Below are 19641 nucleotides of genomic sequence, written 5' to 3' on the forward strand. Positions count from 1 at the left end.
ATACATGTGTATACAGGGTGGTGTATTCCGGCAACTTTTGCAGATAGAAATAAGTAAGTTTCATTTTTATTTCGATTTTTTCCAAATAATTTTTGAAATAACGTCAATATTTGAATTAAAATTGGTAGCTGTGTGTTTTTTGACATGAGAAATTTGATTTTGACGTGAATATGACCATAGATAAAAGAAAATAATCTTCTATTAAGATAGATATGAAACTTAATAGTAAAATTTTGGGTCAAAGCGCCCCTCCGTGTTCTTAGTAGAGACTACGTTTAACCCAGCGCCTTCGCCTTTTCTGCTGTAAATATTTTTTATGTTTATATTTGATTTCAAAGGATTTAGTTACACTGATATATTAGTATATCAGAGTAACTTTAATAAAACATAATATATATATATATATATATATATATATATATATATATATATATATATATATATATATATATATATATATATATATATATATATATATATATATATATATATATATATTTTACAGTTTATTAAATATAAATTTTGACTACAAGGTAGAAAGTAAATCACAATATTTGATAAAACCTATAAGTATACCATTTTTACAGTTAATAAATAATAAAACTATTTCTGACTATGATATTTAAAATTTAGATAGACAGAATATTAAACAACATACCGGGTATTTGCAGACGCAGGCCCAAATTCAATAAAAACCAAAATTTTTCCTGCGAAAATCGGGCTTTTTTCACAGAAAAGGTATTTTTTGATTTATCGACAATCATTGTCAAGTTGACAATATACAGGGTGTTTCCTAATTAGTCTAAAAAATTGTGGTGTGATTCCTCATGTGTTCTTAAAACAATTTTTATATAACCATTGGGTCTAAAGTACTCCCTTTCTGATCTACAGGGTGTTAAAAATTAAAAAAAAATCGATATTTTGCTTAACATAAATAGTACACTACTGCTTTTTTAAAGAAAAAATATTTTTTTTCTTGACTGGCCATCCTTTTTCAACAAAATTGATCTTTTGATTTTTTCTTGTTCATCAAACGGTTGCCGAGAAAAAAATAAATATACTTATTAAGAGCCCGCCTTAAGCCGTTTTCTAACGATTTTTTATTTTTTAGATTAATTAGGAAACACCCTGTACATGCATATCACAGGCAACCAAATAAACTAGTAACCTCTAAAAATTATTTTTCCTACCACTAGCGACGTACCGTGTTTTTAGTGAGTACTAAATTATTTTATCAAAATTTTAGCATATAAGTTTCCAGGCAATGAATATGACTCTTACTTGTAGAGGGGGCCACCTACATATTTTTTTACTTGTTTGAAGACTAATAACTTTTCGTCCGTACCTGTATAAAGCTTCTGAGTAAAAAAATGTACTTTTTTGTAGTTTTCTACGTAAAAAAGGACTCTTGGTAAAAATCGCTACGAGCAATGGTTCTCGAGATATTTGGAATCGAAATTATCAATACCTGTCATCATTGACACAAACATGTTTACTAAATAGTTATTAGACTGAAACCATAAATTTGAAATATTTTTGTGCCAAAAGTTCAACAGAAACTGTTTTATCATCATTTTTTTCAAAGAAAAATTTATGATTAATTTAAAAAATAAATATTTCTCAAAATTATCATTTCAGTTAAATAACTATCTATCTACTCAACCTCAACAAATTATGTTTAGTTTTTGGCAATAATGATATTATTGACTATTTTCATCCTAAATATCTGGAGAACGGTTGCTCGTAGCGATTTTTACCAAGAGATCTTTTTTACGTAAAAAACGTCGTAAATGTATATTTTTTTACTCAATAGTTTTATACAGGCACGGACGAAAAGTTATTAGTCTTCAAACCAGTTAAAAATATGTAGGTGGCGCCCTCTAAATGTAGGAGTCATCAAAATCAATTTTCTCATCTCCAAAAAACTCCCAGATACCAATTCTCATTCAAATATTGACGTTACTTCAGAACTTATTTGGAAAAAATCGAAATAAAAATGAAATTTCTACACCCTGTATCTCCGAAACTAAGCATTTTAGAACATACATTTATACGAACTTTTTTACTTATTTTTATCTGCAGAATATGCTGCCGGAGTTTCCGAATACAGTTCGGGCCACAAATTTTGCTTAAATTTTAAAAACCACTGTTTTTTTTTCATTTTTTTTTTCTTTTTCTAAATTTAATCTATATTAACTATTTTGCAATGTTACCGAGATATTGCTGTTTTTTAACTGAAAATTTAATAATAATTGTCAAAAATGTTTTCCAAAAATACAATATTCAATTTTTTTCATGAAAAAAACTCATAGACATTTTTCTGGGATCGAAATATACAACCCCTAAAATTATTTACACTTATACAAGACTCACCCTGTATTGTATCTGGAATAAAAACGAAGTACTCCTGTTTTTTTGTCTGAGGTCAAAATATTTTCCCACCAAAAAAAACAAAATTGTCCCTATTTCTTATTTTTTTACCGAAATATATAGAAACCCATCATAAATAAAATCATCCCGGACCGAAAATGTGCCCGGAATAAACGACTCGAGCCCACGGAAAACGCTACATATCCAGAGAGCGTCCTGAAACAATTCGGGGTCGTTTAATATTTTATTTACGTCCGGTGTGCATTTTCCAGGGGCCCTGGCACAGGTGCCCTAATATTCCTGAGTGTTCCTGAGGGGGGAAAGACCCCGTCGGCCCCCCAGAGATCGGGCAAATGGATTGGAAAACTTCCCGTCCATTGATTTGTATTCGGCGGATGTACCCCGATGCGCTGACTATCCAAGGAATAGCCAGGCACATATTCCGCTGCCACAGGTTAGTTACTGCTGGTTTAGCGGGTCCCGCAGGAGGGCTACGTGTTTTAAACTGATTTTTTTTCGGGTTTTTTCGGGTTTTTGGGTCTCCCAAGGAGGACCTGGAAGAATTTATGTGGAGGTCGTGAGAGCAAAAAAAAAGGGGATAAAATAATGTGAAGGTAAAAAAAATCATTTTGAAATTGGGACATACTTTAGTTTATTTTTCTCTTTGTGAATATATGCTTTTAAATTAAAGAATGTATACAAATTAGAGTCGGCAGATTATACAGGGTGTTTTTTAAAACATTTTAAAGATACAGGATGGTATCTAAACTAAAAAAATAGGTTTATTATAATTACCTTAAATACATTTTTTTTAACTTGCAGTAGATAGCACTGAATATGAATATTATACTTAATTTGTTATTTGTTATCAAATATTTTAATTTAGTACTACGGTAGAAAATTATAATTTAATTTTTTAAAGTTTTTTAAATGATACCTCTCTAACGTTCCATATTTTCGCTAACTATACATGGTGTCCCAGAAATAAGTGCAAGTATTTTAAGGGATGGTAGATCTGGTCAAAAGATACATTTTTTTTTACCATTTTTCAAGTAAAGTACAAAATAACCGTGTCATTTTAAACAAAATTGCTTTTTTGCTTAAATTTTGAGAAACACTGGATCTTTCCTGGATTTTCTTTGATGTAAATTTAATCTACTGCGTTTTTATCTAAAAACTAATAAAGAATAACCTAAATTTTTTTTGAAAAAATCGAAATTTTCAAAATTTTTTTTTGGGAAAACTCCCATGTACAGGGTGGGTCAAATTCGACGCTTTTAAATGGAAACACCCTTTTCTATAGGAGATAGACGAAAACTAATATCGGTGTCTGGAGCTCAATTTTCATCAAAAACATGATGGTGAAAACCGCACATCAATATCTGTTACCGTTTCGGAGTTACGGGGTGTTTTTCAAAAATGTGCATTTTTAACAAATCACTGTAACTTTTTTGCTATGGAAAATTTTGTATTTCTATGAAAACATTTCCAAAGCACCTTTTTTACATAGAATTTAATGGTTTAAGTATAATTTTTTTAAAATTAATAATTTAAGAGTTATGAACAGAAAAATTGATATTTTATTTTATTTATATACCCTCTATATTTTTAATTAACTGAAAAGAATTTAAAATTACCTTTCCAAAAATATAGCACACTTGATATTTTGTTATAATCCTCTTCGAAATACAGAATTTTTAAAAGTTCGCCACTTTTAACTAGTAGGCTTGAACTCGAAAACATATTTTTCCAGCAAGACGACGCACCGGCTCTGAACGCTGAAGTTATTAGCAAATTTTTGCAGCCAATTTCAAGAATAATTGAATAGCTAACCAAGATCCCAGCCGTTGGCCGTCGAGGCCGCCTGACTTAGTGCCCATGGATCTAATCCTTTTGATATATTTGCGAAAGAATAAAGGTTCCTTATTCTTCCGTATAATCTAGACAAGAATTGGAAATACTTAGCAGTTATGAGAGGGTATCTTTCACCCCCACTGAGTTAATCAATTCGGCGAGAAATGTTCAAAAACTGCCCCGTCTGTCCATAACAGAAGACGATTGATATGTTGAACACCTATAGCAAAATCTCATGTCTTGGTTTGCTATTTATTTTTATTGTTATTAGATATAGTTTAGATGTGTTGATGTTGGTTAAATATATTTTAAATTGTTATAAAATTCTGCATCTCTCATAGCAAATATTATTTTCGTTTTAATTGATGCTCACAGCTAGAATTTTTTTGCATTACAGCCGGTGCCATTCAAAGCCTACTTATTTAAAGCGGGCGAATTTTTATATACTCTATATCTCGAAGAGGAATCGAGCAAAATATCAAGTATGTTATATTTTTGGAAAGGTAATTTTAAATTATTTTCAATAAATTAAAAATATACAGGGTGTCCCATATAAAAAATCAAATTTTTTGTTGATAATTCTTAAATTATTAATTTTAAAAAAATTATACTTAAACCATTAAATTCTACGTAAAAAGGTGCTTTGGAAATGTTTTTATAAAAATACAAAATTTTCCATAGCAAAAGAGTTACAGCGATTTGTTAAAAATGCATATTTTTGAAAAACACCCCGTAACTTCGAAACGGTAACAGATATCGATGTGCGGATTTCACCATCATGTTTTTGATAAAAATTGAGCTCCAGACACCGATATTAGTTTTTGTCTATCTCCTACAGAAAAGGGTGTTTCCATTTAAAAGCGTCGAATTTGACCCAACCTGTACACATACTTTAAAAATTATTCCGTTTTTATATCAGGAAAAATGCAAAGTAATTCAAAACCGATCGATAGCGAAAAAATTAAACGATGGCAGGGCCAAACAACAAGGCCAGGAAGAAAAGGGGTAGAACGAGGCAAGGGAAGGTAAATTTATGAAAATGTAGGTCAAAGTCGCTGGCTGATGCTGACGCGGCATCCATAACAATAACTCAAAAATAGCTGGAGCACTTCTGGCAGCCAGCGCCGCGCTTATTGACGGAATGGCTGGCGCGATCAGCCAGATGCGGCTCGATATTTTCCTATGTGCTATACAGGCTGTCTCTTAGGGGATGTGTATAGACTCTCAGATGATTTGAGCAAGTTGACTTGTGAAAATCAGAATTTAAAGAGAAATCGTTAATATGTGCACTTGAAAAGTTAAAAAAAATATTTTGTTTTTTGACTCATGTGAGCACATGCCTTATGTTAATTTTTAAGAGCAAAATGAACTTGCCACAAACATATTGCAATTTTTTTAATTATCGTTACTTTTTGATGTTATTCTTCATAATGACGATTATTACTGTGTACGATTGAATACTTTGAATAAGAAGACTAAGGAAGGAGCATAATGCTATCCATGTATTCATGCATGGTGGGCGGAAAAGCCACCATAAAAGCTCTCTAGGGTGGGGATCCTTGACAGTTCTGTTTGACGATTCATTTGACACATTTGAATTTGATTTGAAATTTTGTGGATTTGTCAGTCTTTACGGAGCTTATTTTATGTTACTTATTATTTATTCTACTACTGATAGTTGTATAAAGGTAGTAAATGTAGATGGAAATTGTGGCAGAACTTAAATTAACAGTGACATTATCGCGATTTATCGAAAAAAACTCTAAAATAGTTGGTTGTGTAGCGTGCGGTAGATCTCGGAAAAAATTGAGTGAAATAATGGAACAACTTTTCGCTAGTAAGTGACTATATAATATACATACGTGTAGTAAACCGATCATTTATGAAATTCACTTAAATTAACTAAATTATATATTTTTCTTGCATTTTAGCTTTTATTTATTACTGTCAAAGATTAGATGTCAAAGAATTTAGATACGTTAATTTGACTTACCTGCTTCAGTAGCGTATCGGATGTTTGTGTTAATAAATACTTATTATAACTTATCTATTTTTATTAGAATTATAACTTATCTATTTTTATTAGAATTATATATTTTTATAACAATTTTAATTGGTAAAAACTACCAACATTTATTCACAACGTAAAATAAAACAACAAATTATTGAGTCTACCCCACGTCTACCCTACATCATAGTTTTACATTTTTTAAATAAAATTAGAACGACACTGATAAACCGGAATTTAAGTCGGCCATATTTGAGGCCCATCGCAGTGTACCTAAGATTTTTGATATGCTCCTTCCTTAGTCTTCTTATTCAAAGATTGAATATGATTCTGTGTCGAAGACGTTGACAAAAGTCATTGTCTGTGCAAAATCATTGTGTGTACAAAATGTTGTGTGTGCAAAGTGTTGTCCTTTGATGTAGGGTAGACGTGGGGTAGACTCAATAATTTGTTGTTTTATTTTACGTTGTGAATAAATGTTGGTAGTTATTAAAATTGTTATAAAAATATATAATTCTAATAAAAATAGATAAGTTATAATAAGTATTTATTAACACAAACATCCGATACGCTACTGAAGCAGGTAAGTCAAATTAACGTATCTAAATTCTTTGACATCTAATCTTTGACAGTAATAAATAAAAGCTAAAATGCAAGAAAAATATATAATTTAGTTAATTTAAGTGAATTTCATAAATGATCGGTTTACTAAACGTATGTATATTATATAGTCACTTACTAGCGAAAAGTTGTTCCATTATTTCACTCAGTTTTTGCCGAGATCTACCGCACGCTACACAACCAACTATTTTAGAGTCTTTTTCGATAAATCGCGATAGTGTCACTGTTAATTTAAGTTCTGCCACAATTTCCATCTAGATTTACTACCTTTATACAACTATCAGTAGTAGAATAAATAATAAATAACATAAAATAAGCTCCGTAAAGCCTGACAAATCCACAAAATTTCAAATCAAATTCAAATGTGTCAAATGAATCGTCAAACAGAACTGTCAAGGATCCCCACCCTAGAGAGCTTTTATGGTGGCTTTTCCGCCCACCATGCATGAATACATGGATAGCATTATGCTCCTTCCTTAGTCTTCTTATTCAAAGGTGTTGTCTGTGCAAAAGTCATTGATCTAGTTGAAGATGGCTGAAATGATGAATATTTGCTTGGTCCTTGAAGAAGAATGGGAAAACATATCACAAAATATTTGCAGCCTCATTAACAGTATAAACATGAACCGACGTCTACAGACAGTAATATCACCTGGGGGAGGCAATACAAATTTTACAAGTTTTTGTTTGTTTGCTCACTTAGTTATTACGGTTAGTTTTCTTTTAATGTCCTTAGTTCTGTTAGTGTTACTAATATTTATATTAAAGCCAAGCCGTGTATCGTTACTTTTCAACGTTTTTTTTTAAATTTAATATAGAGTTCTAATCAGTGTCGATATGATATTACGACAATAGTCGCCAAAGCCACCTAATGAACTAAAAATTGAAAATTAACATCGTAAAGTGACGATAGCTGAAAAAATTGCAAATTGTTAGTGGCAAGTTCATTTCGCTCTTAACAATTAACCAAAGCATGTGTTGACATGAGTTAACAAACAAAATGCTTAGGAGACATGATTCTGATCGAAAAATAATGTTTTAGGAGAAGTTACTCGGGAAATTAATGCACAGGGTGTTTTAAAGTTAAGGCAGAAAAAAAACCCTTCATTTACCCCTGTATAATAAGCCAAATACTAAAGCTTATAAAAAAAGGTGTATGAATAATTAAAGTTTATAGATTTATATACCTACAGTTCGCTAAAAAATCATGAAAATGAAGCTAAAAGTAAAGAAAATATACAACACTTGACAAAAAAAAATTCCGTTGAGTTTTTTTTTTGGATCTGAGTGTAGTTTCCCAGATTTTTAACTCTATGGGTCATAAGAAACACTACTACATTTATGATGCTTATTTACAGGCGACATAACGTTATCGTTATCGCCCAGTAAAATTTGCGCAACTCGCCACCGCCGCCCCATACTGATATAAAACTCGGAAGTTATGGCCTAATAAAATTAGAAAAAACCTCCTCCCTAAACAATATCGTCCGGAAGGACGATATAGTCCGGGCTTAATGAGGTATATAAACCTTAGGGAGGACAGTAAATCTAAATCTCGACTTTATTTATATTTGCCGGAAAGAAAAACGACAACCGCATATACGAGGGCTTTGTGATAGGTACTTGATCCTTAACGCACAAGCAAAAACGTCAGAGGGTGTTTTTTTTTCTTCTTTTTCTGGTATCTTGTTTGTCTTCAGACATTTGTCATTCGTTTTGACACTTTAGTTTTTTATTATGAGTTTTTAGTTTAAAAAAACAGTGTTGTGATACTTTAACCTTAACAATGTTTACTGGCAGACCTTGCAGTCGAACATTGTTCTTTTTAGAACCTCTTTTAGGGCGAACTATACAAGATAGGTTAATAATTGTAAAAAACTCATCGCAACTTTACTAGAATATTTTGAACGGGAAAGCGGTAGTAATGGCCCTTTATGTCCCTTAAGTGCTGTTAAGGAGGTGAGTTTTGTTGATGCAAATAATAACTGTTTATATATTTATAATTAATTTATTTTTGTTTCCGAAAAAATTTTGATTAAAAGAAAATATGTAATAGTCGGCAACGCTGTGTCGGCCAAGCATAATCACGTGACTAAAAGCCCTCCATAGAACAAATATTACGATGTCACCAAACGACCAAACAGTGCCGTGGCACATATTTTTCTTAACTTAGCTGTTTGAACAGATATTTATATTTTTTGATAATTGTTTTAACTACGCCTATGGTGTATACGGTGGTATCCAGGGTTCGGAAGTAGTTAATTAAGACGTAATTTACCTGATTAACTACGTGTAGTTTTTCTTCAAAAACTACGTCTTTTCCCGTTCACTAACTACATGAAAACTACGTTAATAAACTATGTATTGATATTATGAATAATTTTCCTTTGTATGAGGTGTAATAGAGATAATATGATGTAAATAATTATACAGACCGGACCACCGTAGTAGTAACATGGGCAGAACCGGACGAATTAGCGTATACCCGTCCGCCGGATAAAAAGCAGGCGAAAAAAAGCGATCAAATAAAAATAGGTAGATATGTGATAAGAATGTTTCAGAATTTGTATTTATTCGTGTTTTAATAGCCAAAACGAATACATAGATTCTCGCGGCAGCTCTCGTGTAAAATTTATTTTTTAAGTAAAATAATGGATGTTTACGAAGTTCGTGAGAAAATTCAAATTGTAAAATGGTATTTCCAAAATAGGTCTTATCGGGATATACAAACAATTTTTCCACAAACTTTTGTAAACAGGCCAATTCCATCTTTACCTACTATATCAAGAGTTATTAATAATTTTGAAAGACATGGGTGCGTGTCCCCACAAAAACACAAAAAGCCTGATGTGTTGATTAATGAAGAACAGGAGTTTAAAAAGTGTTCATTTGTGCTACAGCGGATGAAAATCCCACGTTTTCAAGTAATCAAATTGCTGAGGTAACAGATTCTTCACCTAGCACTCAAAAACTAGTTAGATACTAGTTTTGTACCTTTTGTTAAAATTTTAATACATTTTTTCGTAATTAATTAGTATGATACACCATAGGCGTAGTCAAAACAATTATCAAAAAATATAAATATTGCTTCAAACAGCTAGGTTAAGAAAAATATGTGCCACGGCACTGTTTGGTGACATCGGCACAATTTGCTCTCGGGTGTTATTTGTCCTTGGATTCATTAGTCATTGGTCCTAACAGTCCACTTCAAAAAATCCGGTCTAATCTGTACCTATACCAAGCCTATACCTCATAGCACAGAATACCTAGCTACGCAACAGAAGCCTCGTTACATGTATAAAATTGTAGGTAGCAAAAGGAGACAGGCTTTAAAAGCCTGTCTCCAAATCATATATTTTGATGTGGTAGTTTCGCTACTACATAATAGAGGGCAATAAATTTAAAAGAAAACAGTTTTCTACAAACAAAATTTAAAAGAATTTTGTGCAGTGTGGCCATTGTGTAATTCATATCGTAATACTTCCTGATAAAGCCTACCTTCAAATTTGCTACATCATTTAAACATATTAAAATAGATCAGAGCTGTTTTTCTCAGTTTGCCATGTTAGTTGGAATTAAATCTTATGAGCTAAATTACAATCACTTCCTGACGTTTGATTGTATAATTGAATCCTGAATTTTCATTGAAATTCGGCGACAATATAATAAGTATTGTTCTACTATTATGATACCACTTCCTGACGTTCGATTGTGTTCATACCAAGTTCATATCGTATAATCGGGAAAAAACGGCATATAATATATAATATACTAATATCATGGTACCATGGAGCATATAAAGTGGTACCTTCTATATACCATATTTGATGACATAGCAATATTAGGTACATGGCGGCAATAGGGCTTAAACTTGTTATACTACGTATTTTCGGTGCCATTATAATATGATGGTACTATTGTACTATTGTATATCATCTGGTACCATAATATAGTACCATATTATGTACATGGCGTTCGATTGGGCTTAAATTTGGGATACTACGTATCTTCGGTGATATGTAATATTATGGTACCATGGAGCATAATACGAGGTACCATAATATAGTACCATATTACGATGCCATTTCCTGGCGTTCGATTGGGCTTAAACTTGTTGTACTACGTATCTTCGGTTACATTGTAATATGATGGTACTATGATGCATATAAAGTGGTACCTTAATATAGTACCATATTTTAATACATATGGCGTTCGATTGAGCTCATATTTGATATATACTTGCGCATTTTTGATGACATTGCATTATTATAGTACCATGAAGCATATCAACTGGTACCATAATATAGTACTATATTACGTACATGGCGTTCGATTGGGCTTAAACTTGGGATACTACGTATTTTCGGTGACATTGTAATATGATGGTACTATGATGCATATAAAGTGGTACCTTAATATAGTACCATATTACGATACCATTTCCTGGCGTTCGATTGGGCTCAAACTTGGTATACTACGTATCTTCGGTTACATTGTAATATGATTGAACTATGATGTATATAAAGTGGTACATTAATATAGTACCATATTACGATACCATGTCATGGCGTTCGATTGTTCTTAAATTTGGTATACTACGGATCTTCGGTGACATTGCAATATTATGGTACCTTAAAGCATATCGAGTGGTACCATAATATAGTACACTATTATGATATCATTTCCTGGAGTTCGATTGGGCCCAAATTTGGTATACTTGCGTTTCTTTATAAAGATTTGTTTAATTAGTAATTTTAATTTATTTTACGAATTTTAATTTATTGTTCGATGTCGGTCATGTCGTGACAGCAACTTTTATGCCGAACTAATATATTATTAATTATACCTGTGTCACTTTTTAAAATCTACCTAGGTCTATATAAATAACGTGGCAAACGGAAGAAATTTGTTATTATAGTATTTTTTAGTCAATTTTGCAACATTTTTTGTACTGCATTTTAATAAATTATTTCCATTATTATTAAACTTATATTTTATTACTAACGTTCCAGCATTAATAAATATCACTATCAATCGCCCTGTATATTATTAGTTTTAAAGGTAATTAAAGGTATTTTCTTAGTTAACATTATAAGGTAGTGTATATTAAAAATGTTTATGTTTATGTTTTGTAATAATATACTTAAAACTATTTTAATAGCCAAAGGAATAATTAATATAAGTGTATCTGATAAGAAAAGAAGAATAGAAAGAAACACATACTGCATTATACACAATAAAAAGAATGGGATGCCAATTCAAGTCTTTTTGAATCTGGCAACTGTGCATATTTAGCCGAGCTATAAGGCCGTCGACGAGCCGTCGATCCAAAACCGAAAGTTCAAAATTTCTAATTATATTCTGATTATGACATTGTCGCGCCATCTAGTATTCTATTTGTGCAATTTTAGCTCTTTCATTTCGAGTATTTTTCTGTTGCGTAGCTAGATATTCTGTGCTCATAGGTATAGATTATACGAGAGACCTGTATAGACAGGTATTGATTATATATAAATTAGGAGAGATAGGTACCAGAATCGGATACTTTAAAATATCCCCAATAAAAATTGAACATCGCTATGGTTTTTTATCGAAATCTTTCCGGATCACCCTTGTAGCCTGACAGGGACTGTGAGGAGTGAAGAGGACGAAAAGGTAAGAGGACATATCACTATAAAAATGATATAAAATGATCTGGGTAATAGTTTGATTCAGCTTCACGTCGTTTTCATTTTACGAGGGTCGGCGAGTGAGGAGTATCTGTCGACCACTACGTTCGCACTTGATGAGCGGCGTCAAGATCGCTTTTATAGGACAATAACGAGGCCCTGTGAAGCGGGCTTTATGTTGCCGGTTTACGACCTTTAAAGGAGCTGGACGGGGACCGCGCTGGGCCTCTGGAAAAGCTGGATTTTTATTAGGTCTCGTTTGGGTTTCTTTTTGCGAAGAAACATCAGTTTGATGGACTTGTTTTTCTTTATGGAGTTGTGAGCGTAACATTGTTTAATAGTTATCTACTAAGTTTAGGTATTATTAGCCCTTCCATTCTGGGGTACGTGTTGTGCGACTCAATTTGCTGTTCGATATTCACTGGGATTAAACAGCAGAACTCATTGCCAGGACTTTTTTAAAAAATTAATAATATTAACTCTTCCTTCCTTATTTACATTTGAATCCGTTTGCCTAATACGTAAGCATGTATCAGCTTCTCAAGAAAAACCATCTCACACTTATCCACTCAGGAACGCGAAGCAAGATCTTTATCTGCCTACCCCACGCTCAGAGTTAGTTAAAAGTTCAATATTATACAACTCGAAAAAAAATGCACAATCACCTGCCATTTGAAATCAAATCCATAACATCATTTTCTTCATTTCGCAAAGCATTGAAATCTTATTTACTAGACAAGGCTTCCTACGCCGTACCTAAATAACTTATATTTTGATAATCGAATTTGATCTTGTAAACACTGGTCTAATATTTATTATAAACTTACTTTTTTGAAACTTATTTTTATTTATTTATTTATTTTTATTCTTTGACATTTATAAATGTTTATTTTAAACAATAAGACTGACAATGTAATTTGTATATGTACTTGTTTTGTATTTTCTTTTGTTTGTTTACTTTACCTTTGTCTACAAATTGTAAAATTTTTTGCCAATAAATAAGGTATTTATTTATTTATAAGCCTCTTCTTATAAGTCCCATTCTCTGCATGCGTTACCTCAGTCATGATCAAGGCCTTCCTACGGTCTAAGACACTCGAAGAAATTTCTCAGAACTTAGGACCGAGAAATGACACATGTTTCTTGAAACCCCCCGTAGAAACAAAAATAATTTACACAACGTTTCGGTCCAACCCGAAAACAAAATTCTGACATTCGCACGTCACGCATCCCGAATAATTTCCAAAACATTCTTCCCCGGCAATATAAATTCCTTATTTCTCCCAAACGGTCCCGAAAAACAGGCGCTCGCCAAAAGCGACGCCGCGACGTCAGCCATGGGCGTCGTCATGGAGACGCGCGTGCCGCAACGACAGTGACAAATGACAGACAAAGGGTGACCGGGTTCCTCGTTTTACATATGCAGCGACACCCATTTGTCTGCTGCCGGCCCCCCGAACATACTCCCCTCGTCCCCCATTCTCATTTCGTCCCTTCAGTTCCCGCGTCTTTGCCAGGGAAACGGCCGGATGTGGGGGGATGCTTTTATTCGGTCATGTGAATCCCCCACCACCTCGCATGGTCCAAAGTGGGGGACAGGGGGGTAGCTTGAGGGATGTCCGGTCTTTAATGGTTTTCTCTAGCGGGTCCAGTTTTTTAAAAGCTTTCCAAAAAAAGGAACTATTTTTATTTAAATGAAAAAATAAAGAAAAAATAGCTCTCTGTTTTCTTTCATTATTGTATTGGTGCATTTCAGTTGATTTCAACAAAGTAAGAACAAAATTCAAATTTCACCAGGTATATTATAGTTCATAAAATAAATTTTTAAAAGTTTCTTATCTCCTCGCAAATAGCGGTATTTTGCAATAGATTGAATATGTATCTTTATGTGGATAGACACAGTTTTTTCTTCATATGAATGTAGTATCTAAATATTTGATCATGTATAGTATAACGTTTTTCAAGAAAATATTTTAACTTCTATAGGGTTGTTCAAAAAGTGTGAGTGAATCAGGATGATTTTTTTTAAATGGAACACCCTGTATATTATTGCATTTTTGGCTTCCTTTCACAGATCACTTTACGTAATCCTAATATACGATATTATATGAGTAATTATATTTCGATGGTTTCACGTTTCACAGATATTAATAAAAAAATAAAAAATAATTTTTTTTCAGCACTTCTTAAAAGAATTATATTACGAATACAAGAAATGTCCTGAAATCAAAACTATATTAGGTATCTACTTAGATGGTCTGTACTAACTTTGCTAAAAATATGGTAATCGTAAATTATACGGGGCGTTCAAAATTCTACGCCAAACTTTTTAAAACAACATAATTTTTCTTCGTTTTTTTAATGGAATAGCCTATATATTATTTTCTTATTATATGGAGAATTAAAAATGAACATTTTTTGTATTTAAAGTATTTAAAATTTTTAATAGTTTCGCAGATAGCAAGCAGTATTATTTCATATGGTTCTTTCAACGGTAAAATACGAGAGAAAAATCATTGGGTGGCTTTGATATAAATTTACTGTGGAAAATGCCATATGAAATGTAAAAACGCGAATATCTGCAAAACCGTTAAAATTTTTGAAGTACTCTAAATACAAAAAAATGTTTATTTTTTAATTCTCCATCTATTGAAAAAATAATATACAGGGTGTTCAATTTAAAAAAAACAAGAAAAATTATTTTATATTTTAGAAAGTTTGGCGTAGAATTTTGAACACCCTGTATGACTTACGATTACCATATTTAGAGGAAAGTAAGTAAATACCTAATATAGTTTTGATTTGAAGACAGTCCTTGTATTTTTAATAAAATTTTTTAAAAAAGGCTGAAAAATATATATTTTTATTTATTTATGAATATTTCTGAAAGCATCGAAATATAATTACTCATATCTTAAGGTTATGTAAAGTGATCTTAAAGGAAGTCAAAAATGCAATAATATACAGGTTATTTAAAAAAATCATCCTGACCCACTCACACTTTTCTGAGCCACTTTATAGGAGTTAAAATATTTTCTTAAAATACATCCTCGAACATACTTTGAGTTTACACTTATGCCCAACACATTATTGCCTAACCCTGTATGTATGTATCTTTTTAATAAAAAAGGTATACAAAATAAACACAATGTTACAAATATAATCCAAAATTTTATTATGTATCTAACAAAGTTTCCTTAAAGAAAATAAACACTTTTTTCACTTCATCTCTGCATATATCTAAGGCTGTTTTATATTGATCTATACTAAATCTACCCTCGGTATGGGAAGCAATTACATCTCCTTTAGTATTATTAAAAACAAATACAAACATAGCTTTAACCGAAGATTCGTTAATGGGAGGCGTAAGAGTTAACTCTTCTTCTTTTGTTAAAAAGTACGAAACGGCACCAAATAGAAATTTCATATCTATACCTGAATCCAAACAGGCCAAGCAGACAGCGTTTATAGCACACGATATCAACTAAAACATGAATATATTAATAGAAAACATATTTTTTAACAATACAAATATACCTGTCCTTGATTCTGCATTTCTTGTAAATTTACTAATACCGCAGTCCTGGGATATAGAGCTGAAGCTAAAGCTGTTTCACAGATATTTTTAATAAGATATTCTTTGTATCTATCTGACACTCCTGCAAAAAAAGTAACAAGAAGGGATGATTTTTATTTATTAAAACGAATTATAAATATTTAATACCTGGTAGGCCAGATTTTGGTTTAAAAACAGACTCAACTGAAGCTTTTTCGATTAATAGCTTTTGCATTTTTACCTCGACTGGTCCGTAGATAGCAGACAGAACTACAGTTTGGCCTACAATAATTATTAATAACTCAAATAATTTAATTGTATTAAAATAAACATCAAAACAACCATAATCTGTGACCATAACATACCTTCTGAAAACATAGCAGATCCATCGGCTCGAGACAAAACCTGCAGCTTGCATTTTAGATTTAAATTGTTCTCAAACGATTCAATAACCTCCATATCAAATATAAATAAATGTATGTTATAAATACAATTAGAAATTAAATATTAAATAAAACCATTTGAAAACACACAAATTTGAAATTTTATAGGGTTATGTTAAACGTCAAAACGTGATACATTTGAACTAAGCATTTGAACTACTCTGGCCACAGAACAAGAACTAACGTTGAATATTAATGCATTCCTGTCGACGTTGACAGTTCTTTCAGCCTTCAAAACCTGAAATTTGTCAATAAAAATGATTCATTTTTGTTGATTTCTTTTTCCTTTTTGTTTCTTCCTACACATTTAAGAACATTTTATGTCTGGCAGTGAAAGCGAGGATATCGACACCGTCTCAGAAACAACCAGACTGATGGACGGCCATGTCGCTACGAACAGTGGAAATAATCCTTTGGAAGTGAAAAATGAGGTGCCCAAAAGGCGAAGTAGAAAAATCGAGCCATCCAGTCCGGTCACAGAGTCCGAGCCTGGGACGCCCCCGCCAAACGTATGAGAAAACGAGCTATTTATTATTAAAATACACACTTATCTGTTCTTACAGGTCAATGATGAGATACAACGGTTAAACGATGAGGAAGAACTGAAGTATGGGGCGAAACATGTCATTAAATTATTTGCTCCCGTATCTCTATGTATGGTAGTGGTGGTAGCTACAATCAATTCAGTAAATTTCTACTCTGTAAAAGACATATACTTGTATGTGATACAGACAACACTTTCTTTCGTAAAAAAACTAATTATTCAAAATATTTTAGTGTATACACTCCATTCCATGAAGAAAGTCCAGACAGAAGTACGAAAGCATGGAATGCAGTAGCGAATTCTCTTATATTAATGTCCGTTATTGTTGTAATGACAATAGTTTTAATTTTACTATATAAATATAGATGGTATAAAGTTATACACGGATGGCTCATAGTGTCGTCCTTAATGTTACTGTCCGTTTTTAGTTATTTATATTTAGAGTAAGTCAGTTCTTAATTATGTTTTGATGTACTTTAGACCTATTTTTCTTTGTAGAGAAGTATTGAGGGCTTACAATATTCCAATGGACTATATAACTTTGGTAGTGTTGATGTGGAACTTTGGTGTGATGGGAATGATATGCATTCACTGGCAAGGTCCCCTTTTACTGCAACAGGCCTATCTGATTTTTATTGCCGCACTAATGGCTCTAGTTTTTATCAAATATCTTCCGGAATGGACTACATGGGCTGTTTTGGCTGTTATCTCGATTTGGGGTAATTTTTATTATTTTTTCTGCTGAAAATACTAAATTTTAAATGATTCTTTTTAGATTTAATAGCTGTATTAACTCCAAAAGGTCCTTTAAGGATTTTAGTTGAGACTGCTCAAGAAAGAAACGAACCTATATTCCCAGCTCTGATATATTCTTGTAAGTACTCAACAAATAACATTAGAATATATATTATTATTGTTTTACAGCTACATACATGTATACAGCGATGGCCGCTCCTGATAACGAGCAACCGAACCAATCAGAGAGTGAAAATCATGGTTTTACTCAAGAATGGGTTAATAACCATGCAAATAGAGTTGCAAGGAGACAACTAGAGGTACATGAAGCCCCCGGTGGTGAAATAAGAACTCAGATCCTTGAACAGCACGAAATAATGCATGATGAAGAAGAAAGTAAGCTTTCATAAGTCTTATATTGAAGAAAATCACTTATATATTACATTTTTAGGGGGTGTTAAGTTGGGACTGGGGGATTTTATATTTTACAGTGTACTAGTTGGAAAAGCTTCGTCGTATGGAGACTGGAACACTACACTTGCTTGTTTCATTGCCATTTTAATAGTAAGACTTAGGAATTCAAAATAAAAATGTGAAATAAAAACTTTTATTTTTAGGGTTTGTGTCTGACACTTCTTCTGTTGGCCATATTCAGAAAAGCCCTTCCTGCCCTACCAATATCTATCACGTTTGGTCTCGTTTTCTATTTTGCAACCAAAGAAATAGTCAGCCCCTTCGCGGATAGTCTGTCCAGCGAACAGGTTTTTATTTAAGTAATTCCCTATTTTTATATTGTTTGTATTTTTAAAAAAGTTATTTCAAGAGAGATAACATTACTAATTTGAAAATTATTTATTTTAATTCGGTTTTAATCATGCTGTACCTTTTTCCCCCTACAGACTGCGTTAAAATTTTTATATCCTATAATATGTGTAATAAAATAATGATAAGATTAAAAAAATAAAGGCATGGCATTCCAAAAACTTATTTATTGCTTAACACTATGACCAATCTTTTTATTATCACTTGTTTGTTGTTGATTATTTCTGTCTAGAGAATAATCTAAACATTCTACTACACTGGGATTTTCCACCCACAGCTTGTAGTCTTTATTTTTACATGGAAAAACCTTAGTAGTTGAACATAAAAGACAATGATGTAGCAGTTTCTTCTTTTTTATTCTTACTTTACACGTAATTCCGGGTAAAAGTAATGATCTACACCCTTTACATATTGTTCTTTTAATCTCGACATCCCTAGAAAGGTGCAAATTTTGACTAAATTGATTGCAATTAAGCTGAAGATGTACTTACAATCTTTGAACAGCCTTTTTAGATATATTGATCATTAAATTTGAGTACTGAACCGAAGCTCTGTGAGAAGCTTTGCTTTGTGTTGCCATCGCATTACAAATCTACAAGAAATATAGGTAGTTTTTATGGAATTCCAATAAAATTAAGATAAAAACCTGGTACAGATAATTCATTCGTTGAAAGCTCTCCATTCCTGCACACTTTTTAATCTTGTTCATGATTGTTTAATTTTATTTTAAACTATTTTAATTCAAACGAAAAATAATAAACTTCATTTATTTAACTTCTTTATTTTTGTTGTTGTCTTTGTCTAATAATTAACCATAGAATATAGTTTAATATCTCTTCTTATGATTATTTCTCTAGCCAGATGACCTATATGAGTTTAAGCCATGTAAGAATGAAGAAGAAGAAAATCTATGCCGAATCTGTGGTTGCCGATGTTTGGGCCCATAAATACGAAAAGAAGAAGAACGCAGGTGGCGCTATAGGGAAAAAGTGAGAAAATTTTGAACTAAAATATTTCCA

General features: G+C 32.1%; 3 protein-coding genes across 3 annotated transcripts; 1 reads left to right on the forward strand and 2 right to left on the reverse strand.

Moving 5' to 3' along the window:
* Window positions 1-15673: 15673 nt before the first annotated feature.
* On the reverse strand, window positions 15674-16655 carry LOC115885369 (exosome complex component RRP46-like). Its single transcript, XM_030904265.1, has 4 exons — window positions 16444-16655; window positions 16247-16360; window positions 16060-16181; window positions 15674-16006 (listed from the first exon to the last, which is right to left on the reverse strand). The coding sequence occupies exons 1-4, from the start codon at window positions 16535-16537 to the stop codon at window positions 15698-15700; spliced, it is 639 nt and encodes a 212-aa protein (XP_030760125.1). The 5' UTR covers window positions 16538-16655; the 3' UTR covers window positions 15674-15697.
* Window positions 16656-16729: 74 nt separating this feature from the next.
* On the forward strand, window positions 16730-18774 carry LOC115885380 (presenilin homolog). Its single transcript, XM_030904278.1, has 8 exons — window positions 16730-17030; window positions 17085-17239; window positions 17299-17508; window positions 17564-17784; window positions 17841-17939; window positions 17990-18196; window positions 18252-18364; window positions 18418-18774. Exons 1-8 carry the CDS (start codon window positions 16842-16844, stop codon window positions 18571-18573), a joined length of 1350 nt encoding a protein of 449 aa, XP_030760138.1. The 5' UTR covers window positions 16730-16841; the 3' UTR covers window positions 18574-18774.
* LOC115885381 (ribonuclease P protein subunit rpr2-like) lies at window positions 18774-19415 on the reverse strand. The gene is made up of 3 exons (XM_030904279.1): window positions 19269-19415; window positions 19114-19214; window positions 18774-19056 (listed from the first exon to the last, which is right to left on the reverse strand). Exons 1-3 carry the CDS (start codon window positions 19329-19331, stop codon window positions 18789-18791), a joined length of 432 nt encoding a protein of 143 aa, XP_030760139.1. The 5' UTR covers window positions 19332-19415; the 3' UTR covers window positions 18774-18788.
* Between the last annotated feature and the right edge of the window lie 226 nt (window positions 19416-19641).

Source organism: Sitophilus oryzae, unplaced genomic scaffold (genome assembly GCF_002938485.1).
Source record: "Sitophilus oryzae breed Bouriz unplaced genomic scaffold, Soryzae_2.0 scaffold_381_pilon_pilon, whole genome shotgun sequence".
Classification (NCBI taxonomy): Eukaryota; Metazoa; Arthropoda; class Insecta; order Coleoptera; family Curculionidae; genus Sitophilus; species Sitophilus oryzae.

Coding starts and splice junctions, on each gene's coding strand:
- LOC115885380 (XM_030904278.1), top strand. CDS start 16,842: ATGTCTGGCAGTGAAAGCGAGGATATCGACACCGTCTCAGAAACAACC. Junction 17,940..17,989: donor CCCAGCTCTGATATATTCTT/GTAAGTACTCAA, acceptor ATTGTTTTACAG/CTACATACATGTATACAGCG. Junction 18,197..18,251: donor AATGCATGATGAAGAAGAAA/GTAAGCTTTCAT, acceptor TTACATTTTTAG/GGGGTGTTAAGTTGGGACTG.
- LOC115885381 (XM_030904279.1), bottom strand. CDS start 19,331: ATGAACAAGATTAAAAAGTGTGCAGGAATGGAGAGCTTTCAACGAATG. Junction 19,215..19,268: donor GAATGAATTATCTGTACCAG/GTTTTTATCTTA, acceptor TATTTCTTGTAG/ATTTGTAATGCGATGGCAAC. Junction 19,057..19,113: donor AAAAAGGCTGTTCAAAGATT/GTAAGTACATCT, acceptor GCACCTTTCTAG/GGATGTCGAGATTAAAAGAA.
- LOC115885369 (XM_030904265.1), bottom strand. CDS start 16,537: ATGGAGGTTATTGAATCGTTTGAGAACAATTTAAATCTAAAATGCAAG. Junction 16,361..16,443: donor ATCTGCTATGTTTTCAGAAG/GTATGTTATGGT, acceptor TAATTATTGTAG/GCCAAACTGTAGTTCTGTCT. Junction 16,182..16,246: donor ACCAAAATCTGGCCTACCAG/GTATTAAATATT, acceptor CTTTTTTTGCAG/GAGTGTCAGATAGATACAAA.